This window comes from Ochotona princeps, chromosome 9, assembly GCF_030435755.1.
Source record: "Ochotona princeps isolate mOchPri1 chromosome 9, mOchPri1.hap1, whole genome shotgun sequence".
In the NCBI taxonomy this organism is placed as follows: Eukaryota; Metazoa; Chordata; class Mammalia; order Lagomorpha; family Ochotonidae; genus Ochotona; species Ochotona princeps.
In genome coordinates, this window is record NC_080840.1 from 22,405,429 (window position 1) to 22,430,602 (window position 25,174).

At 37.8% G+C, this 25,174-nt stretch overlaps 1 protein-coding gene across 1 annotated transcript in view; it reads left to right on the forward strand.

Moving 5' to 3' along the window:
* Positions 1-1,306: 1,306 nt before the first annotated feature.
* CSMD3 (CUB and Sushi multiple domains 3) overlaps positions 1,307-25,174 on the forward strand; it is an 878,998-nt gene continuing 855,130 nt past the window's right edge. Inside the window, exon 1 of the mRNA XM_058668892.1 lies at positions 1,307-1,313. Within this exon, the coding sequence (XP_058524875.1) occupies positions 1,307-1,313 (7 nt within the window). The remainder of the gene's footprint in view (positions 1,314-25,174) is intronic.

Consider the following 25,174-nt stretch of genomic DNA (forward strand, 5'->3'; position numbering starts at 1 on the left):
AAAACGAAAATGCCCAGCAAGTGCGTTAAGGTTCAGACAGGTAGAGTGTCACAGGCTCAGACGAGAGGAGGGGGCGGGTGGGATGTAGAATCTCCTAAGCAGAAAGGCGAGGGACAGACAGGCTCCCGGGAGGAAGTGCTCTGTCCTCGGGGAGGAAACGGATCCAAGGCTCTTCCCCACAACTTCTGCTCTCTCCGCTGCCCATTAATTGCTGCAAAGAACAAGGGAGGGGTGTTTATGACTCATGCCATCATTTTTGGACAATCACCTCTCCATCCTCATGGCAGCTCGAATAGACGCGGTGGATGTGGCTTCTCCCCCGCCCCGGAGCTGGTTCCGGTGGCGGAGTCTGCGTGTCTGTCGGGGAGGGGGGGTCCGGGCAGGCCGGGGCCGCGGCAGCGGGTTTGGGGTGGGCAGCAGGGTGCTGTTTTGGCCCAAGCGCTCCAAGGCTGTCAACACAAACTGGACGCTTCTTGCTTTGTAGAGCAGTGCCTTTCTGAACCTCAATCGGGCCGCGTCCCTATGAAACAGTTTATTGTCCAGCTTGCAGCTGGCTGGACTTCCACGGAAGGCAGCCCATTTGCATTCAGTAGAAATCATCATTTTCTTTTCTTTTCTTTTTTTTTTTTTTTTGGAAGGAGGGAGCTGGAGAGGTTACCTCTGCTTCTACTAGAACCAGCCAAGGATGACACGTCTCGAATTTTAATGTACATTCTCAACAGGCCAGGAAGTCGCCTTAGGTCTCTGAGGCAGTAACTGGTTGCAACCAACCTGCTCCCCTGAAGGTGGCTTTCCCTCTCCCCTCCCCATTCCCATCCTCAACCCCGGAGCCTCGTGCAGCTCCTGGCTGAAACGCTTGTCCTGAGCGCGGTGACGCGCTGCTTGGCCAACGCGGCTGGGGCTGCTTGCAAGGTGTTTTTCGGCTCCAGCTCGACGTGTGAGGAGCCCCACACTGCTGCCTAGTCCGCCTGCCACCGGGAGGCAGCGGTTAATGGATGGCCCTGGGGCTGCCCGCGAGCCGCGCGCTCCGCCTGGGGGAAGCGCAGGCAGCTAGCCGCCCGGACAGCAAAACCGAGGGCCGGCTCCTTGGAGATGACCGGCGGTTAAGTGCAAGTTTTCTTGTGCTACCTGTTGCGTCAAAACACATTTGGGGAGCGGGAGGGAGAACTGAGGGTTGGAGTGGGGATGTGGGAGACTCCGAAGAGGGGCGAGTTAGCTCGACCGGAGCAGAGCCGCGAAGCCTGCAATTACCGCCCAGGCTGTCCGCATGTACCGTATATTCTGAATAAAACGCGCAGAGCGGAGAATGGCGGGTTAATCTGTTTTAAAAGGCATGTTAACGGACCCCCTCCTCTCTATCCACAATTTGTATGCTTTGAACTGAGATATTCGGTCTCTAGTAAGTATATTTTCAAATTCTTGGACATTGGAAGGAAGGAACATGTCAGAAACAGACTCAGTTCTTTCCAAACTGACTATTCTCCGGATCATTAGAACATTTTTTTTCTCTAAATGTTAGTAAAAGCTTTTTATTGTCACACTCAGGTACTTGGAAGGAAATGCCTACATTTTACAACTTGGAGAGCTGTCCCAAGATGCTCAGAAACTTGCATATATAGAGCTGTGAGATTGTAGATCTGTTTCCGAGCTCTAGGTGGGGCCAGTTTGGACAGTTGTCTGCTAGTCTTCCTTTTATTTCCTTTTCATTTCACCCTAGTCTCAAGGTTTTCCTACAAATCGAGATTGCTGCAATGTCATAAACGACTGGTTGTCCCCAGTGTCTGTTCATGCTTTTGTCTTCCACATAGAGCCCCTGGGGGGCTCTCAGAGAAGCTTAGATTGGCGAGTGGCTCTATGAGTTTTGAATGCCCTCACCAAGCCAGGCACCCCGGATTCAGCTGTCCCAGGCGTCTCCTGTCCCTGGGAACCTGAACAGCTCTGGACACCAGAATGCCACCCCGGCCCACGCTTTCCATCCCTCCATCATCTCACCTCCGCCTGCAACAGCAGTGACAGAGGGGCCCTGGGAGGAATCGCCACAGAGTGGAAGATAACTGGGCTTTGAAAGGCCTGTTCCTCTCAGGTGAGGGGATCCGACTTTCCGATAACCTTCTCTCCGTGGGCATCGTGTGAAATAAAAGACTGAAAAGGACACCGACTTAGGGGGTGGGGTGTGGCTGGCACTGTTTAGACCTGTGCCTATTTCATGCACGCACGCGCGCGCGTGCACACACACACACACACACACACAGAGGCAGCGGTTTCTGAAACGCAGCCAACAACTGCAGCGTCTGTTTAGGTCTCACCCACAGAGAAACTGTGAAATCTCTAAGTCGTGCTTAAATGTCCCGCCCACGCCCACGTTGTTCTCAGACACCCGCGGGATGCTGGCCCACGTTCCTTCCCTAGGGAATCTCTGGAGCGCCTCTATGGGGCACAGAGTCCAAGGTGTGCCTGGGTGGGGCGGGTACGCGGCAGCTAGCATCCGCACCATCGCCAGGGCCAGCTGCCAAAGGGTTCTAGCTGGACTCAGTGTGCTCTGTGACACTGAGCAAAGGGGCGGGGAGATGATAATCCCGCTGTAGAACTCTCTCAGAAGAAAAGGGATCGCACCCCTTTCTCCCCAGGAGTGCCAGGAACTGAGAGGCACCGAGTGGCCACTGCACTAATTAGTACCTTTTACCCCATCAGAGTGAAGCCTGAAGCCTTTCAGGTGTCCATGGCGACTGACACCCTTGTTCCCTGTCCTAGGCGCGTCAGGAAAAGCAAGTAATTAAAATCTGCTAGTAGTATCTGGAGAGAGTATTTCCAGTGGGGAGAAGGTGAGTTAACGTGCTTACCAAATCGTGGCAATAGCAAACAAAACTCCACCCCTTCCTTGAGTCCCAGATCTTCAAAGCCATTACCCCAAGGTTAACAAACACAGGCTTACACAACTAAAACCCCTGCTAAAAAGTTGACGGTGTAGGGGTGGTGGCTGGAGGTGGGGGGAGGCACCCAGTCCCGCAGCTGTCTGGACACATGTCCCTCCCTTTCACATGTGTCTTCTGGGAACAACTATGAATTTCTTCTAGAAGGTCAGCCCCAGACCTGAAATATCCGTGGACCACTGGGGATTGAAGCTAGTGACTGACTTGGCTAGTGCTGGCGGTGGTGTGTGTTGTATGTGTGTTTTGTTGGAAGGCAGAAGGACACAAGTGTCAACACCGAGGAGGCCTGAGGACCACCCCGGTGTGGATGAAGTGTGTTCTACGCAGAATCCATGGTGGGTAACAGTGCATCAGTGTTGTCTGGGCTCCAGACTGTCGGCGGCGCTGCGACCATTGGGATTGCACGACTGGGCCAGACAGCCCCATCCGCTCTCCAAGCCGAGGATGGTGCTGCCTAACCCCAGGTTCAAATAACTTCTCTTAGACCCGCTAGGAGAGTTTGGAAAGCTTGGGGTGGGGTGGGGGCTGGGGGAAGAGCGGACAAGTGCTGTGATCACTGATGCAAAGACAAGCAGCAGGGCATCCTAAAGTCCAAGCCTCAAAGCCAGGTTGAGGGGTGCGGGACTCAGAATAAATGAAGCAGGTGGGGTCTCCTGGCCTCTGAAGTGGTCCTCTCCCAGGTCCACTGAGTGTGGGCATGGGGAGGCTCAAAGAGGGATATGAGGGGGACATTGCTGTTCATTAAAGAATAATAATGAACCAGGACAATCAAAGAAATAAAGATTGACTTAGGCGCGAAGTGGGTCTCCTTCTGGAAGGCAGAGCCTTGGGAGAGGAGGGGTGGGCAGCTCAGTTTCTGGAGTTTAAGGCCCCAACAACACAGGTGTAGTGCCGGGTATTCTCAGACTCGCCTAGCGTTAAGAAGCAATACATTGTTGAAAGCATCAGAAGAGAAGCAAAAGTGCACTTGCAACTTGGTACTTTCCAGAATCATTTTGCTGGGGAAGAGGAGGGAGCGTTGGGAGCGGGTGCAGCAGGATCCCCAGTTGGAAGAACATCTGAGCAGAAATAACTAAGGGGCCGATTTCAGCATCTTGAAAAATCTGATGCCTCTCCCTGGAGACCCATCAAGGAGGAAAAGGAAAGAATCACTCAGTAAATTAAGTACTCCGGAGCAGAGGCTTCGTTTCCGTAGTTACTATCGTTCATGTTGCTAAAGAGATCTTCTATTTTTGTGAGTAGGGTATGTTTCTAGTACACAGTCTAGTTCAGTCTTACGGCTGAACACAAAATTTCACGCTCTCAAAAACAATGAAATATGAACTCAGCAGCAAAGGACATTAGTACATGGTTTTAAATAGAGGGAACAACTCCTTGCAAGTGAGATCTGATAACAGGGAAAGAGAGAGAAAGAGAGAGGGGTGACAGTAGGCAGAGCAATTAATAATGCCACGTACATGTGTTGAACAGCCTGCTTGCAGAAGATGTCCAGTGCACATCAGAACTGAAACGTGCCGAATCCCCTTCCCTGGTGCTCAGACCCACGGCTCAGAGGTGGCTTTCTTCTACTTACTCCGCAGGAACACCCAAAAGGGCTTTAGGACACCCAATGCCTTAGAGTCTGTTTAATTTGAGAAATAACTTTAAGGGGTATGAACAATATGCCTGGCATATTCGAACACCTTGTCCTTAAAGCAGCACATCTATCTGACAGAACGTGCCATCTTTGAACTTGGAATTCCAAGATTTGAGAGAAGAAAACTGATTGCACAAGCAAAGTCTAAGGAAGTAATGTGTACGATATTATGTAAAGTTAAGATAATTGCATTGCATATACTGGAAAACAGCATTAACTGCTGCTCCCACAATCTTCATCTCTTCCAGTCCCTTTACTCTTATTCAGAAAGATATGCAGATTAGTTATAGAGTGGACATTCTGATTTGGATTGTGGATTAGGTCTGGTGATAGAAGGACACGGCCATTACCAAAGTCCTGTATTTACTCTAAGTAAGCTGGTGGATGCTTCACATTATTTTCCAAACAGACTTATCTCCACAAGTTTTTCTCAGAACCAGGCCCTGTCCAAAGCCTCTTTTTCTCATCTATAATATCACTTTCACCAATGTCACAGGGAAAAATCAATGTGTTGAATGCCTTCCAATATTCACAGTCTCAGTACTGATGGTCATCTTTCATTCTCCTAAACTCAAAACTGCAGCCATCAAATGCGTTTCATGTCATCAGGCCCTTTTCTAAGCTTTTGTTTTGTGCTGATTGAGTAGTCCCAGAGATTAATGTTTTCCATATAATGATGGCATGTTGCCCAAAACCCAATTTGTAATCTCCTCTAAAAGGGCTAAATTTACAACATTAGCATATGCATCATATATCATTTGGTTGGATAAAAAGGCTGCCAATGTTAATACTGTGGCATTAGGTGTAATAAACATTTTCCTTTGGGCTGTTACCCTACAGTTGTTTTCCAAATGTCCCCAATAAAAAGCATCAACATCCTATATAATCTTTTTACAAATTCAAAATCTTAGATCCTTATTGAGGTCTAATGCTCACATTCTGACAGAGCTGGGCACAGACACTGGAACTTTAAAGTCATCCCAGTAATTCTGATGCACTCTGAAATTTGGGAACAATTCCGATAAAGTGAAAGGAGAAAGAACTCAAGAGTTACTGATACATAAAAGCCAAACGTTGACACTGCCAGCAATTATTTTTGCACTTGGAACTTAGAAGTTAACTTGACTAAAAAAGAGAGAAGACTGGGAACAGCAATGGGTTTACAGGGAGATTATGTAAGCCATGCATGCAGCCTGATGTGTCTGGCACTAGTGGCAATCTTCAGTACTGTTAAAATACATTTGAGCGTGCAAAGCCAGTAGTAACTCCCACATTCATCCCTAGCATCACCGCCTTAACTTTTCCCTAACACTAAAATAAAAAGTATAGCCTCTTCCCACTGGCTGTTATTTCATTTTGGCTAAGTTCCCAGGCTATTAAACTTCGGAGAAACACTGGGAAACTTCTACTTATCACCTTTACACATTTATTTCTGGAGTTGGCTCTATGATCCAGGAGCAGAACCAGCACTGAATCCCCAGGCTAAATTCATCCCATGCATTCTGATACTGATTTCTTTTACTAGTGATTGGCGAAGGTACTACTATGAATTTGTTCATTCATCTTATCAAAAATGACTTTCCTATGACAGAAAAGGTCCTTCAATATCCAGGTAATTCATGTTAATATATAATATAATGTACATGCCCACACAGGATAGTGACTTTTTCTAGGTTACAATGACCATTATTAATGCCAGAACTGAAAATTTATCACTTCTCATTACAGTTAAAGTTCAAGTCTGCATCTACAATACTATTTCAGTTTTCATACAAAATCAACACAGATAATATCAGAGAAGACAGTCTATCATAAAAATGAATATATTAATTAATACTATATATGACTGTTAGTCATTACTTGCTTGCGTTCAAATTTTTAAAATGGTGCATACTTGTTAGAGAATAGCTACAAAGAGACCATTATGGAATGAAAAACTTCCAAGGCTGACATAAAATGTGTAACACATAAATAATATCTTCACTAAAATCTAATCCTTGACAATACAACTCTATAAATAAAATGAGCTACTTTTCATTTCTCAGAAGAAACTTTTAAAAGAAGTACTTAAATTTTTTATTTATATCTTTCAGTCTGAAAAGCTTCCTTTCTCAGACCTTAAATTTTAAAGTAATACTTACAACTGTTTTATTTCATTGGTGAGAAATTGTTTTTATAACTATGTCAGATACATCTCAAACTCTAGATCCCTCCATTCATTTCCTAACTTGAATCCCAAACAGCATCTTGTGAAATAGCTGGTATCTCCTAAAAACAGATGATTATCTCCATTTACAAATAGTCCATGTTTTCCTGAGCATGCAGAGCTGCAATGCCTTGCTAGTATCATGTACTTAGCAGGTGGTTTAAGTGAAGTCTAACCTGATAATACACTCTCAAGCTCACTGAATTTTCCAAAATAGAAATCATGTAAATGAATACATTACCAATTAAACATCTCAGTTTTTAAACAAATAGCTGAAACCTTGAGAATTTAATTTAGAAAAAAAACTCAGGATGAACAGTTATGCCATAACATTAATCTTATAATTTTTAACTTCTCCCTTAACTTGCCTACATTTGTTCTGTTAATGATCCTGTATAATAGGTGCTATTTTCTTTTATAAGCACTAGTAAGCGAAGCAAATGCATAAGAATATTAAATGTCACCCCAGTGAACAAAACTAGCACATCAAGTGCAAAAAGAAACAGAATTAAAACTCTTAGAATTTAATCTAAGTGCTCTTGAGTAATATTTTACTTTATGGACTTCATACATAAAGTGACTTTAGAGTATAAAATGCTTATCAAACCTATAAGTGCTCCATTGAATACCATAATCTTCCACTCAGTTCTACAGTATGTTATGGTATGGACGTTTTCATAATCTATTCAATATATGAACCATTTAATACTTCTGTCCTTAATAGGTTTTATATAATCTTCCAGTATAAGGTAGCCATTTTTCTTGCATTATTAAGTTCTTATTTGTGGGTATATTTTCAGAAATGTCATTTTACCCTGTCTTTTAAACTAGGTAGGGAATACACATTATGTTTATTCAAGAGTAAATGAATATTTAAAAACCACTTAAATTTATAAAACATTACATATATGTGTGTGAGTATATATGTATGTGTGTGTATGTATATGTATCTCCAAGCTTAGTTCACATAGTCTACATCATTTTGTAAGCCTACTTTGGTTAAAAACACAGATATGATTGTGTATCTTCAAATAAAAGATGAGCCAGAGACAAGAGACTTGGCAACCTAGAGGGCGCAAACCAACTATCATTGGCCAGTGCACCAAGTCAGTGCGCGCTCTTCATTGAGCAGGGCCTCAAGAGCCTCTGTGATGAAGCCTTCTGGTTGCTGAGACTGTTGTGCCTATCTCCAAATCCTGCCCAGTGTCAAAACTGCCTCCTGAAGTGATTATATAAGGGGACACAGAAAACATGCTTGTACTGATATCGGTGAAAGAGAAACTTAAACTGCTACCTAAAGATCAGCGTAAGAATTAAGTGAGGACCTTTAAACATACATGATAGTCTGCAAAAGAAAGTAAGTAGTCATATTGAATTGTACATGAGTGTTCAATTTAGCACTATATTACTTGTCATGGTAAAGTACATGTTTTAAATAACTTTTTGATTTTTTTGGTCATTTACAGCCTTTATATAATCTCTTAATATAAACCAGCCTTTTTCTTCTTGTATTATTAATCTTCACCCATGGGTATACTTTCAGCCATGTCATTTTTAACTAACTCTTTAAATATAAAATTTCCCAATAGTGTCATTACACATATAGATCATATACATATATGTGTGTATATAAACATGAGTTTATATTACATATTACACCCACTGCATCTAACTCTTCAGGGAGCACCCTCATTTCAAAGTTTCCACATGTACTTTCACAACAGAGATTTTTATAAGGTTGCCAAAAGTCATGAAGATGAGTACAAGTGTAATTTGCCTCTAAATCTTTCTACAATTATGAATTTTAAAATTTTATTTAACACTTAAAATTAACTAATGTCAAATTATCCATTTTAAATTTGATCCTATTATTATAGCAATTTAGTTTCTTAGAATTCTAAATCACAGCTTGATAATCAAAATACCTTTGTTCTCAATTCCATTAATCAATTGTTTCCTCCTTCATAGCTAATTAATAAAACTATCAGTTATGCTTTATTTACCACTATTCTAATTTCTAAGATATTTATTTGAGATTTCTATGGGGACACATCTTTTAAGTTTCTTCTGGTTTTGCCATGAGGGCTTTCTTATTTGAAAGAAATCAGGGGAAAAAAAATGTCCTTAACTTCATTTTCTCCTAATCTAATAGATAAAAACATGCATGTGCACACACACATTTTATCAGCTGAATGAAGAATTAAAAAATACAATTCAAACTTAGGTTTATTATGAATATTTGAATAAAAGAAGCAATTGTGTCTAACTTGGTTTTTTCTCTGAAAGCATATGAAACTGTAAAAGGAGATCTTACCTTCACCTAATTGGCAGTTTTAAGAGTGATTTGTTTTCAGTTCTTAATTTATATTTCCCTGTACAGAGAAGATTCTTCTGAATCTGTTGTCAGAGACATAATTTGAATTGCCCTCAAATGTTGTTAATGAATTTATGCTTAACCACCTGCACATTCTAATACTGAGCTCTGTGTTGCTAAAGGCTGCAGTTGCAAGATAACAGATCAAAGTTAGGAGAACTGGCAAAATAAGTACAACTGAATCTCCTGAAGATGAAACGCACGTTGCCATGGATTTATTGGCTGCACACTACAAGTAACTGAACTGTGCAGTCTAGACAAAATATTTATTCAGTGTTCACATATATGGAGAGACTGAGAATTAAGGGGCTTTGGCTGATGTCTAAATCCAAACAGCTGAACTGATTTAAGTGTTTTGTGTAAACAAATTTGCAATTCAGGCTGTTAATTTGATCACTAACTCCCAGCTTCCTAGTTTCTAAGATACCGGAAATGATAAAGCCCCTTACATGAAGTAATAGAAATTCTAGTGTATCTAAGATTTCCCGGATTAAAATCACTCAAGGTTCCTTGATGGCTTTTTAAAAACTTCCACATATAGCTCCTTTTGGTACTTAAGTGCTCTTTTATCTGCTAAATCTTTCTGAAGCTCATCAAACAGCAAGCCTTAAAAGCAATTTTCTAGCAGTGCTAGAAAATCTCCAATAACTGTGCTAGTTTAGCAGTGCTTATTAAAATACTAATAAATGACCATAAAAATGACATCATGCTTCAGCCCTGAGAAATCAGCCATGTTTCCACAATTTGAAGATTATTACTCTTATTTCTACGTAGCTTTGCAAGTACTGTTGAAAAAATCCCTGTTTTAAAAAGGTGTTGTATTCTAAACTTCAAAAACAAAATTCTCAAAGGCCAGAAAAGAAATTTGAAGATGTTAAGCATATTAGGTTATAGCATATGCTATTTATATAAATATCAATACAAATATTTTTCTCTTCCTTTGGTCACAAGCAAATTGACTTATGATGTCTTTCATTACAATAGTATTATTTTAAATTGAATATTGTGGCATTGTTTTAATGTAACCAATGATAGTTTTGAGGTCATTATTTTTATTTCTTCAAAAGCAACCAGTGGCTTACTTATCAGTTCTGGAACTCATCAGCATATCACTCCAGTCAGCAATCATGTATCAAAAACCAGTGTGTGTCAAGTCCTTGCCTAGACTTTTAGAATACACTGATGATCTAGATTCTACCATAAAGGAAATTCTTGTCTTTTATTTGAACTGAGATTTCTGTGAGGACATTAAAACAAACTGATGATTGTGAGATCGCTTCATTCTTTCAACAGGATCCTCCTAAGATGAAAATATCGGTGTAGTTAATACCACTTCCACCTCACATCATACATAGAAAGTGCTTTACCGTCACAAGTATATCTAACAGTGTAAAGTCATTGAAACTTTCAAATGAAAGGCATCATTTTTGCACACTGGTCTAATGTAATCTTCCCTTGTAATTCCCAATTAAGTTGTTTATTGATTCCCATCTGTTCAGCCAAGTGATATTAACTAGTTTATCCAGTATTAATGAAGATTCCCACATGTATTTCTGTAACAGTGTTTGTGTAATTATGTAATCACTTGTGATCAGCAAATTGTGCTTCTAATTCATTTTTGCCCCTTTATTAGTCCACCTTCAGAACTCATCTTGACTTCCTAACACTTTCAGTTTAAATTCAAATATCTGCCACTTCATTTTGTGATTCGTAAGAAACAAAACCTGAGCTAACTTATGAAGGTCAACACAAAGTGCAAAAAAAAATCAGCAAACATGAATAAATATAAGAGATTCTGTCATAGTTGCCCACATATTTCTCATTTCTTGTTTCTACTGAAGATGATTATTAGTTAAATATAATTTTTAAAATAATAGAACAAGTTATATTTTGCTTTGTTTTTATTCTGTGGTATAAAGAGCAATGGAAAGATGTGAGAGGACTTGAAAAACGCCATGAGACAGGCAGTGGAAGGATAAGCTTGCTAAGGCACCAAGAACTTTGAAAACCATGCTAAGGATGACTTCAAAAAAAGCCATAGTAAAAAGCTATTATGAAAAAGTTTGCATTTTCCCAAGTTTTTACAATAATTTTATTCAACTCATGAGGTATACGTGTCTATGGAAAGTTAAAATATGTGTAAAACAGTTAAAATTTATAACAATGCCAATTTTTGCATAGGAGTTTATTAGAATCACCTATCTTTCAAAGGTAATGAGAGCTAATAAATTTGATACTGTACGCTACATTTCTCATTCAGACATATTATAATATTCACTAACATAAGTTATTCTCATAGGATCATATCAGCTGCTTATTTTTTCTTTTAAAGATTTATTGGTTTTTATTGGAAAGGCAGATTTACAGAGAGAAGAGACAGAAAGAGAGCAATTTCTTTTATCTGCTGGCTCACTCCCCAAGTTGCCTCACTGGCTGGAGCTGAGCTGATTGGAAGCCAGGAGCCAGGAGCTTCTCAGGGCCTCCCGCACAGGCTTTGGGCCACTTGAGTGCTTTCCTAAGCCACAAGCAGGGAGCTGTATGGAAAGTGGAGCATCTGGGACACCAACTGGCACCCAAATAGGATCCTGGCACTTGCAAGCATGATTTAGCTATTGAGTCATTATACTGGGCTCTATTTTTATTTGAAAGGCAGATTTTTACAGGGAGAGAAGGAGAGACACAAAGTGAGCTCTTCCATTCTGCTCGTCCACTTTTGAAACAGCTGCAATGATCGGAAAGGATGTGGTCTGAGACAAGAGCATCTTCCTTGTCTCTCTTGTGGGTGCGGGGTCCAAAGGATGGGTCATTATCTGATGCTTTCTCAGACTAGAAGCAGATAGCTGGATCAGAAGTGGAGCCGGGAGGATGTCAATTGACACCCATAGGGGATGCCAGCGTTTGCAAGCAGAGGATCAGCCTGCTATGTCCACTGAGCCTCTTCCCTTTTCACTTTGCAAAGCTCATTTCTTGTTGATCCAATAGTTCTTCAATGTTTAAAAAAAATAACTTTAAGGTTTGTTCATATAATAACAGCTGCAAACATTAAGGGTTTTCTCTGATTCAAAATCTTGATAATTGTGTCCATCAGACCTATTCAATGATCTGTATCAATTGCTGTTTTCTTTCTTTTCACTATAGTAAATAAAATCAATTTAGAAGTTTCAGATAATGGGCCAACAGTTGGCTCAATAGGCTAACCCTTTACCTACCAGTACTGGTATCCCATATGGGTACCAATTCATGTTCAGGCTGCACAACTTAAGTCCCAGCTCCTTGCTGGTGACCTGGAAAAACAACAGAGCAAGGCCAAAGATCTTGGGCCCCTGTACCCACATGAAAAACACAGAGGAAGCTCCTGGCTTTGGATCAGCTCAGCTTCAGCTTTTGCAGCCATTTGGGAGGTGAACCAACAGATGGCAATTCTTTCTAACTCTGTTCTATCTGTAAATCTAGAAATATCTTCTATCTGTTGGTTTGCTCCTCAAGTGGCCACAGCAGCCAGAACTGAGCCAATCTGAAGCCAGGGGCAGGAACTTCTTCCGTGTTTTCCACACAGTTGCAGGGTCCCAAGACTGTGGGCAATCCTCTACTGCTTTCCCAGGCCACAAGTAAGGAGTCGGATATTATTACAATAGTATAGTCCTTCACAATGGTCCTAATAGCATCATTCTGCTATTAAAGTCTTCAGGGCTGGCAGTAATCCTCTGCCTACAGACACAGTCAGAAGAGACAAGTTCTGTTTCTTCATATGGGTTGATTAGTGTTTCTGGAATAAGCATTTATGAATATAGACCAATTAATTTACATGTGACAGGATGAAGGAGTAGGCAACAGGAACAGAACCTGGGTTTCTAATCCCAAAAGTCAGTCACAGTATTCACATGCTGTCTGTGATCGTTTATTAAGTTTTATTGCTACTAAATGAAAAAACACACGCACTGTAGAAAATCGTAGTTTTTACAACATAATAATCTGAAATTGCATATACTGCTGCTTGATATAGTTATTCCTCTTTACAAATGAAAAAGGTATACACAAGCTCACATTTCATGCTCATAAATACTTTCATTTTACAACTCTAGTCTGCACAGGAAGCTTTTCTGTGAATGTGTGTCTTAGATATATAAAAGAAAAATGACTGAATACTTAATCTCATTACTCTTGGTAAAAAAAAAAAAACTCAAAAAATCTTAAAATCAGGAGACAGTGTTGTGGTGTAGTGAGGCAAGCCTCTGCCTGTGAGGCTGGGTACTCCTCAGAGCCCCATTTGCTACATTCTTGTCAATTCCTAGCTGCTGGTAAGAATACACAGGCTGGCCTATGTACTTGGGCCTCTACTGCCCATATGGAATATGGAAGACTCAATTGCAGTTCAGGATCCTGGCTTTAGCCTGGCCTAGCTGTGTCCATTTGAGGAGTAAACCAGCAGATTGAAAAAAAAATGGGGCCCTGCATGGTAGCCTAGCAGCTAATGTCCTCACCTTGCACGTACCGGGATCCCATATGGGTTCTGGTTTGTGTCCTGGCTGCCCCGCTTCCCATCCAGCTCCCTGCTTGTGGCCTGAGAAAGCAGTCAAGGACGACCCAAGGCCTTAGCCGTGTGGGAGACCTAGAAGATGCTCCTGGCTGCTGGCTTTGGCTCAGTTCTAGCAACTGTGGCAACTGAGAGAGTGAATCAATGGATGGAAGAACTCCCTCTCTGTTGTTCTTTGTCTCTGCATATTTGACTTTTCAACGAAAATAAATAAATAAATCTTTAAAAATAATAATAAATTCTCTCTCTCTCTCCTTTGTCCCCTCTCCCCAACTTTGTATGTGTCTCCCTATCCCTGCAAGTATCTTTAAAATAAACAGAAATCTTAAAGTCAACTTGGCATGTCACTTCCAGCTGTAATTCAGTAAATTATAGGCAGAGTAGGTATTTAATAAATATCTAGAAACTTTAATTGGATTATAACTAACTTAGTAGATAGCTTAAATGAAAACTCACAATTAAAAAAATCAACTTTTATTGACCAAATTGCTCAGTTGATTTGAATATTTTCTGATCCCTTCAGCTGTGGCATCCATATCTGTTTGGATATAGAATATTCCATGAAATAAGAGAATTTATAAAAAAATATATATATCTACTTCTGGTTTCTGAGTATAAATGATCTTTTTCACTTTGAATTTGTAACTCAGTTGCTTTTACTTGAGATCTATATTAAAGTTCCTCAGTTCAAAATATCCCTGCTTCAATTATCATCATAGTAAGAACCCAAAGATTCCCTTTAGCACTGACCAGCACTGCAGTGGACAACTGGCTTTCAGAAGCACGTGTTCAGCCCAAGGCCTGGTCAGCACATCTTCTCAGTTAGTGTTCATACATGAAAGAGCAAATTAACATGGAGGTGTTTATTATGATGATATTAAATCTAGTCTGGAAGGAAGGGATGTAGATTTAATTAATTTGAGAGAGAGAGGGAGATTGATCCTATTTGCCTTTTCAATTCCCAACCATCTGCAATATTTGGTGGTTGGGTCAGACTGAAGCCAGAATCTGGGATTCAATCCAAGTATTCCGCATGGATAGCAGAATTCCAAGCATTTGAGCCAGCACTGCTGCTTTCCAAGGCCGGCATTAGCCTAAAGCTGGAACTGAGATCCAGATACCTGGATAAAATTTAAGTACTAGATACCAGACTCAGGCATAGGAACCAGTATTTTAACCACCAGGACAAAATCTGTCCCAAAGCATGAGGTTTAATATTGACCACCTCTTAACTGGGCAGCTGACCTTAACTGAAGTGTTTCTTTTAGGCTGTTTCCTCATCTCCTGTATTTTCTATAAACTTCACAGAATCATGATACCAAGTAAATCAGTATGAAAAATTGCTTTGTATGCTGTACTTTGCCACTACTAATGACTGTTGCACAGAGTAATACTGTTGTTACATGTTTAAAATATTTAATCTTATTAACTTCAATTTATTTAAAAGTGTATTAAAATGCAGTTAATTTTCCATAAAAGTAATAAGATAATCTAGGTGTTAAAGTATAGATATTCTGTTGTTTAAATCAATAGACACTTCAAGAAAGCGCATAGTCATACCTTAACCTAAAAATCAGCTTTTAAATAAATACTAAATATATTTTGGATTTGGTTATAAACTCTTATGGTGGAAAATGTTAAAACATGGTTCATATTTTTTATAATTTTCAAGAAAAAGTAATTATTAAATTTATTTTTGTGGTATTAGACTTAGGTACATATATATATACATATGTACTATAATTTTGTTTAAAATCATGTAATATATAGACACTTTTAGCTGAGTATTGACAGACCTTACAAGCTTTGCCAAAATAGACAAGTGTGTCTCAAAAAACTTCAAAGTTGCTACAGGGAAAAGGAAACAATAAATATAGTGACATGGCAATCTACACAATGGGAGAAAATATTTGCAGATTATTTAACAATAGGTTAATAATCAAGATATATATGAAACAGAAACACAATATGAAACAGAACATACAATTGAACCAATTTAAAAATGGGCATGAGATACAAATAGTCATTTTTTTTGAAAAACAAGCATACAAATGTCCAACCAGTACATGAAAACACATTTGACAGAACTAATCATCAGGGAACTGCGAATCAAAGTCACTGTGAAAGAGAGATTCATTGTAGTAAGAATGGCTTTTATCAGAAAGACAAAGGATAGCAAGTGCTGGGGAAGACAGAAAAAAGAAACGCTTGCATACTGTACATCATAAAGCAAATTAGTACAGTTAATAAACACAGAATAGGGCTTCTTCAAAATATTAAAAATGGAACTATCATTAGACCCATAATCCCAGGTCCTCACAATCTAGCATTTGTCATGTTTTGTCTTGCCCTCTTTATTTCTTCCTCCAACACTATGTGGACATTTTTATTCAGAACTCTTACTCAGCAACTTGCTAAATGACATTGCTACTGAATTTATTTATGCCTATGCATTGTCAACTTTTAGAAAACTGTGTATCACTAGATTTCATTAAGTAGTAAATTTAGGGCCTGGCGTGGTAGCCTAGTAGCTAAATCATTACCTTGCATTTACCAGGATCCTATGGGGGGCATCGGATCATGTCCCAACTGCTCCACTTCCCCATTCAGCTCTCTGCTTGTAGCCTGGGAGAGCAACAGAGGATGGTCCAGGGCCTTGGGATCCTGCACCCATGTGAGAGACCTGGAGGAAGTTCCTGGCTCCTGGCTTCAGATTGGCTTAGCTCTGGCCATTGTGGCACTTGGGGAGTTAATTAGTGGACAGAAGAACTTTCTGTCTGTATTTCATTCTCTCTGTGTATCTGCCTTTCCAATAAAAACAAATAAATCTTTGTTTAAAAAAAGAAAGAATTTAAATTTGACTACATGAGAATCATACATACACATATAGTAAATTTGTAGGGAAATGGAATTAAATCATTTTTACAAAGCATTTTGAAATTATTACGTGTTTTTTTTCCACAGTACTTATTTCCCATAACCTTTTTAGTGGTTCCTAACAAGCATGGATCTCAAAAATTTCATACCAGAACAATTATATTTCTAAAATTTCATTTTTTCTAGCCATGTTAAAATGTGTGTATGTGGTACATAATGACGTTATGTGTATAGTATATTTTAGATAACTTGCTAGCTTTTTATTTAATGAAATTCTATTATTTTTAAAGAGTCCAGTTTGCTTTGAAACATAGCATTACAGAGATGAAGGAGAAAGAAAAGCGGGGGAGGGACAGAGGGAGAGAGGTCTGGTTTACTCTCCAAATGGCCATCATGACCAGGGCAGGATCGGCCAAAGCCACAGGTCTCCCAGGTGGAAGAGCCTCAAGAACTTGGGGTCATCTTTTCATGCTTTCCAAGGTGCGTTAGCGGAAAGCTGAATCTAAAGTAGAGAGCCAAGACTTGAACTGCACTCCTTCAGGATGTCAGCGTTACAGGCAGTGGTTAAACCCACTGGACCACAATGCTGTCCCCAGTGAAAAGTCTCTAGCAAAGATAGAAGCTATGGTGTCAGTTCTCTATACGTCTGTCAGTAGATGCTCTTTGTCTCGTTTTTTTTTTTTTTCCCAAGTAATCCTGTCCCTTGTTGAACACTTTCAGATACATAAATGATGACGTTTTAAATAAAATTACTGCCATTCTTTGACCATTGAAGAGGTTTGAAAGGGATAAATCATATTCAAACCATAGTACAACTATTGCCCACCTCCTGCAAGTTCATAGTTGGTTGTTTTCTTGTTTTTTGTTTTTTACAGAGGGGTGGATTATACATGTTTTGCCTTTTCACTTCTAGAATGGATTTTAAATTTTATATTGTCTGGTATGGTGTTTTCAATACCTGTTTCAATGCAATTCAAAACACTATTTTGTATATTGTTTTGCTTTTATGAGTGAAAAATCATAATGGCCTTCAAATTTTGCATTTCATTTCCTCCCCTGTCATCTTTTGCTATAATATGTTGGGTTTTTAGTTTTCCTATGATGCTCTTAATCCACCATATTCCTTAATTTTGTGCAATTAAGCCTACGTTCTATGTCAATTTTGCTTTTGCTTTTTAAAGAAGTCTCTAAAAATATTGGAAATATCCTTAATGATTTCTGCTTTTGAAAATTTGTGGACCCATTATTTCAAATTTGCTACTTTTTAAAAAGAATGCCTGTGGTAAGGAAACATGATTGTATATCATTTTTCTTAGATATTTCACTTTTGCATATCTTATCACCCTTATATAAACAACTATGTTCATGAATTTAACTTTTTCATTGAAGTGTAAAAGAGTAAGTATTCAAGGTATCTTTGAGGTTTGTTCTAAAATATCTTCTATGCAACTTCCTACTACATTAAAATATCTTTCAGATCACAAAAATGACATTATTTATTTCAATCTGCTTTTTTCCAGTTTTTTCTTCTTTGCTTTTATTTTTTTGTTCCTGTTAATTTGAGTAGATATTTAACACACCATGCATTTCAAACGTCTCATGCCATTATTATTCTTTGGATGATCAAATTTGTTCCATTATTTTATTGTTGCAGTTAGCACTTTATGAACTGCTTTTTCTAAATTTGAGTCTTTTTAATGTGCTTACATTGCTTGTTTCATTGTTTTTGTTCTCGCATTTGAGGTTTTTCTGAAAGAGTGGTAATGGTACAACATGATTTTCCCTAATAGGCACTGTTGACTGTTACTTTCCATAATATCTGCCTGAAGTTGAAACAGAGATATTTTCCTTTATTTTCTTTCGACTTGAAGGACATTAATGATACATGAGAGTTATCAAAGCTTTTTGTCATTTTATAATATTCTTTTAGTTTTATATATCGAGGCATAAATTTAGAAAGAATCAAGTATTAAAAAGCAAAAACAAACAACAAAAACCTCTTACTTCTTGATAACAGGCATACAAAACAGTATTTTTTTAAATTTTTTTTACCAGTTTACAATTGTTGGCTTTTCTGATAATTCTTGACTCCAATAATAAAAAGGAGTAATCAATTAAGATGACATATTTGGTCAATGGTATTTTAACTTGATTTATTTTGCTATCACAATACTTTTGTAAAAATGTTAGCACCATTATCAGCTTTAAATTGGCCAATTCCATAGTTGAAAATGCTTTGACACAGGGTCTAAACTTTGTTGTTCACCTCTCCTGGTTATTCTTACTTTCCTGATTAAGCTGGATGAAAGTATGTTGATGGAAGTGGTTTACTCCACCAATTATATGTTAATTCTATTGTTTCATAAGCATAGGGATTCAAAGATTTTAATACCAACTCTTAGTGTAGATCCAACAGGTGAGTGATTATCTGTAAGGCTGACATAGTTTATAGAAATTGAATTATAATAGTTTTCCACAGCATGAATGAATCTGACATTTGTTTTAGAGATGTAATAACTTCCAATGCCAAGTTTTTTGACTTTAAAAGCTTAATGAATTGCATAAGACAGCCTAGTGAAAACTGCTGTTGCATTGTAATGCTGTTGGCAAAGTAAAAGAGCTGTAAAATAGACAACACATTGGTATGAAATGCTAACTTCAATGGAAACACAGCAACTAACAACATGATGAAAAACAACCTATTTTCATAAGATAGAATCTGCACTGTATTTTTTTCTAAATATTTATTTATTTGAGAGTCAGAGTTACAGAGAGAGAGAGAGATCTTCCTTTTGCTAGTTCATTTCTCAGCTGGCTGCAGCAGCCAGGGCTGGGTCAGGCCAATAGCATGATGGGAGAGGGAGGGGATGGGAGAGGCAACAGAGAACAGGAGATAGGGATCCTCTATCAGAATATTCACTCCTTAATTTGTCACAGTGGCTGGGCTGTGCCAAGCAGAAATCAGAGCTTGGAATTCTCTCTAGGTCTTGCATGTGGATGGCTGGAGGCCAGGTACTTTGTGCCACATTCCATGCTTTTAGCTGAGCAGCATTAGGAGGAACTGGCTTAGAAACAGAGAAGTTGGGACTTGAGCTAAAACTACAATAATGGATACCAGTGTTGCCAGCTGTGGCTTAACCTCCTGCATCACAATATCAGCCTCAAGATGTTTATTTCAACATAAATGAGCATATCTAATAATAAATTAAATTTCTTCTCATTTAGGCCTAAAATTTAGCTCATTTATATTCACTACAATTTCAGTGAAGAAACATAAATCATTTCTGATTTTGATTTTTGATTACTGAATGCTTGGGAAAACATTTTTTTTTTCTCAAGGGAATCTATAAATCGGAAATAAAACCATGATAAGTATTTGTAAAGTACACTATCAATTAACACATCGACCAAAAACACAGACTTTTTAGTTTGTCTTTCAACATGTGAGTAAATTGATAATGGTTTCTGCCTTGTGCATGTCCGTGTTAAGTGACTTTTTAAAACTGTCCATGACACAATGGCATGATACACTGTCTCATGATTTTAAACTCTAATAAATTCTAAGGTTTGACCTCCCATTGCTGGAGCAAACTGTCATGATAAAATGAGTTAAATCACATTTAGCTGAAATTTCTGTTTGACAGATGCAATATTTTTAAAACATTTATGTCATAAGATCAATTATTTAGGTTGGGAGTTGACATTTCTTCATAAATTTGGAATTCTTGTGAATAAAACATACTTCAGTATTAATCTGGGCAGTGTTCTCTTCTTACTACCTATCCCACCTAACTAACGTATCTGCAATTTCTTCATTTTTTAATTGAAATTTGATATAAACATTATTGTGTCCTATATGCGATTGTTTGTTTACTTTATTCAAGATTTTATTTTTTGTAAACTTCAGATTTTAGTCGTTCAGACAAGATGTTAGTCTTCCAGCAAAACTGCTGTAGGTAAAATATTGATTTATTTTATCATGTCTGCACTTAAAATATGCACATACTTGAACACTCATATATGTGCTTGCAAATATCAGAGCCATTTTATTTCTGATTAAAACTGAAAACTTGGGTTGTGATACAAGTATATATTTTCACTTAAAGTGACTAATTTTTAAACTAATTTGACTTTTAGAAAAAATGCAAATTTACTATGTATTGCTGTAAGCACCTTTAGTACAATCCATCTTATTAACTTCTGTTTTTCTTTCTCAATATATAGCTTTTTCATTTTACTCCGAGGTAGTAAATAACACTTGCCTTTCATGATGCGAACTGCAGCGTAACTTCATTTTTAAAAATTGTTTCGAAAGGAATACTAATTTCTTCATTACTAGTTGATTCTGCTTTAGCAGTATTTTGCTATTGTTGTCTTGCTGACAGTTTTTTCATACTTATTCATAAACCAGAAAAATAAATTATATGTCATATGTATGACTTTTGCTATATGCATTCATTGGTTGAGGAACACTAAGGATGTTTCTATTTCCTGGCTGTTGTGAACAGCGCTACAAAAAAGGAAGTACAGACAAATTTCATCTCCTTAAGATATATACCAAGAAGTAGAATTTCTGGACTGTACGGGAGCTCTATGTTTAGATTTTGAGCATGTTCCATCCTTATGTTTTCCATAAAGGCTATACCAATTTATATTCCCAACAAGAAAGCAGGGCAGGGTATGAAGGGTTCTTTTTTCTATAGTTGTTGTCTTTGGTGTTTGTGGCCAAAACTGTTCTTAGCAATGTGAGGTGATACATCATTCTGATTTGGGTTTACATTTGCCTGATAATTAGTTGTGCTAAACATATTTTCATCCATCTTGGAAAAATCTGTTCATGTGTATTTTTTAAAAAGACTTAATTATTTGAAAGACAAATTACAGAGAGAGGGGTAGGGAAGGAGGAAGAAAAGAGAACAACAGAAGGGGATAGGATGAGAGTGAGAGATCGTCCATTTGCCAGTTCATACCCTACATGGCTTCAATAATTTGAGCTGAGCCAGACTGGTTCCAAGAACCAGGAATCCTCAGCATCTACAGCTTTATCAACACATTCATGGGGATTGGAATTAGAGCATCTGGGATTTCAACAGGTGCTCATATGGGATATCAGTGCCAAGATGGTGATTTAATACACTGTGCCACAACAATGGTCCAAATTCTATTTTTAAAAAAGTAGATGTTTGTAATATATTCTGGATGTTAGATTTTTGTTCGAAGTATCATTTGTGAATATTTATTTCATTTTGTAAGTTGTATTTTCACTCTATTGCTCATGTCCCATGCTATGTAAATGCTTTTTAGTTTGATGAAATCCCATTTACCTATTTCTACATTTTTTATTTCCTGTGCTTTAGAGGTCTGATCCAGAAAATCGTTACCTATTCCTGTGTCCTTCGTATTTTTTTCTGGTAGTTTCAAAGGTCTCTCATCCAGATATTTAATCTATTTTTGAGCTGATTTTTGCAGATGATGGGAGATATGTCTAGTTTTTTTTGGGGGGGTGGATGTGTGTATCCAGTTTTCTAGTATCACTATCCTTTTCCCAATCATACTATTACAACTTTCTTATTAGTTAGTTAACTGTTTATGTATGGTTAAATTTCTAGCATCTCTGGTCTTTCTATATTGATGTACAGATAAGTTCATCAGCCACTACCATTTAATCAATTACTGTAACTTACACAATAATTTTAATGCTAGGAGTGTAATGTCTCCTTCTTTGTTGCTTTTGCTCAAGATCATTTTGGCTATTTGGGTTCTATAATGGTTCCACACAGTTTTAATATTTTGATATTTTTTTCTAATTTTGTACAATTATCATTGGGATTTTGATAGGGGTTGTATTAAAAATATAAAGTACTTTGAACAGTATGCACATTTTAATAATATTCATTCTTTCAATCCATGAATATGGAATGCTTTCCATTTCTTTCTTTCCTTTTCGATTTCTTTGATCAAGAATTTGTAATTTTCACTATTGAGATCATTCACATCTTTGATTCAATTTGTTCTCACTTTTTGTATCTGTTCGAATGGGATTCATGGATATGATGTTATCTTTGCATTGTCACCTATGGCCTTCATTACAATGAGGAATCTTTATTCCATATCTAATTTCTTAGTTTTTATCCTGAAGATATGTTGAATTTTGTCAAATGGCTTATATCAATGTGAATAGCGCATTGATAAGTGTGTCTGTAGCACTGGAATTAACACCCTTCATAAATGCACTGTGGCATAAAATGAAGCAAAGTTAATATTATCTTCCTTTAGTAAAAAATCTAACATAAATGAGTATTCTATACTGCATCAATTCATGTATTGTGGGATTAAATTCATTAGAACTAAGCAAAATTAAAAATTAATTTCTCAGTATCATAAACATTTTTCAGTAACATAAGCACTTTTTTTTAATAAAATCAGTAGTCAAATATGGCAAGTGGCTACCATATATAGCATAGCTCTAGTTCAACCTAGCTCAACCCTACCTCAACCTAGGTTTATCCATCCATCCTAGATACTTTTCAAAGCAATACCTTATTTTTATCTTCAGTCCATGTACATAATCTTACATGTTTGTGAGACTATTTCTACTAATTTTTATTTGGTCTCTTTCCTGTTTTCATGCATCTCATAACTATAAAGGGCAATATCCTCATAAATCAAAACTGATTTTCATTGTCATTTACACCGAAACCCATTAAGACAGTATAAATGTCCTCGTAAAGAAAACCACACACTAATATGTGCACACCCTAGTATCTTTCTAATGTTTCCATAACAGCTTTTAAAATAAGAAAGGAAACAGAAAGGAAGGAAAGAGTAAGGAATAAGGATGAAAGGAAGGCAGGATTGATGAATAAAAGGAAAGATTTTCTGCGACCTCTCTAAATATGTCACATGTCTTTAATATTTAAATCTACCAGCTTTTTATTTAAAAAGATGACTATTTGCCTATATGGAAGACAGTTATAAATAGAAAGGAAGGCTTAGAGAGAGAGGGAGAGAAAGAAAGAGAGAGAGAGGAGAGAGAGAAGAGAATCTTCCATCTACATTCACTTTTCAAATGGTCACAAGGGCTGGGGCTGGGTTAGGCTGGAGTGAGGAATCTGCAGTTTTATCCAAGTCTCTCACATGGATGCAGGGAACCATTCACTTGTTTCATCTGTTATTTCTCCAGATACAGCCAGGACATAAATAGGTTCCCATATGAGATACCTGTGCTGTTTAACCCTTGTGACATAAAGTCTACCTCAATCCATTAGCTTTAATGGAATACAATGTCTCTCCCAATATATTAACACCCATGAAATTAAAAAAAGAATGACATACATGAAATCTGTTGCCTTTGTAGTAGTAACATTTTAAGCTTTGCATCTCTGTTTCATTACTAATGAAAAGAAATCTCATATATCTAAGATTTAAGATTAAAGAGCAACCGTCAATAGAGCAAACGTTGTGTGCCATCACAATTATTACATGCCTGTGATGTGTTAAAATCATTGAACATGACACATCGTTGAAGATGCTTGGTGTGTTATTATCCTAGATGATAGTACATACAAATTCTAATCACAGAATTCAACAAGTATCTCTGATATAAATATACACACAGAGAAGATAAAGTTCGAAATACCCAGTGTTAAGTAATTGTCAATGAATATTTCAGATGTAATTCCTTGAATTCAATCTTGACTTTGTAAACTGGTTCTATATAGTATAAAGGCACCTGGTTTTGTAAATCCTTATCCTAGACAATATAAATTAGTTGAAGCAGATTATAATTGAAATACTACACAATTACTCTGCATTTTGGCTCACATCAATTTCAGTGCAGTGCAGTTACAAGCAATGTTCTAAGGACTTTTTTTCTCCCAGTCAGAGAGCTGGTTTCCTTTTACAAAGTGAAAAGGCACAATAAGAGGCTTTAGGATATATGTAGAAAAACTGAAATAAAACAAGATGTGACTGTTTTATGAAGGGTTTGAAGCCCTCTTGTATATCTTACCTTCAAGAAATTTAATATCATATTCTCTTATAATCAGATGAAACTTCCACAATTTATTCATATGAAACAGTATTGATCATAGCTGCTAGCACTAAATGGGAGGCTTCACATTTTTCTTTTTCCCTAAATCAGTTTTCAGTCCTGGCTCATTATTTTAACATGTATAGCTTTTTTATTAAATGCCTTTAAAAAAGATTTTTATTTATTTTTATCAGAAAGGCAGAGTCAGAGAGAAAAGGAGAGTTTTTCTATCCATTTGTCCATTCCTAAAATGACCACATTGTCAGAGCTGAGTTGATCCAAAGTCAGGAGCCAGGACCTTCTTTTGGGTTTCCCATGTGGATGCAGGAGAATCTAAACCAGTTTCACTAGTTTCCCAGAAGGTAAACAGAAGGCTGGGTCAGAAGTGGAGCAGCCGGGACTCCAGTCATCTCCCATATGGGATGCAGGTGCTGCAATCACACGTATTAGGCCACTAGACCACAACAGCAGTTCCTTATAGAATGTTTTTTAGCTATCTTTATAATTAAAACACAGCTTATGCGCTACTGTGTACAATATTATTAGTATGTTGAATACTGCTACAAGTCAAATAGAGTAATGAGC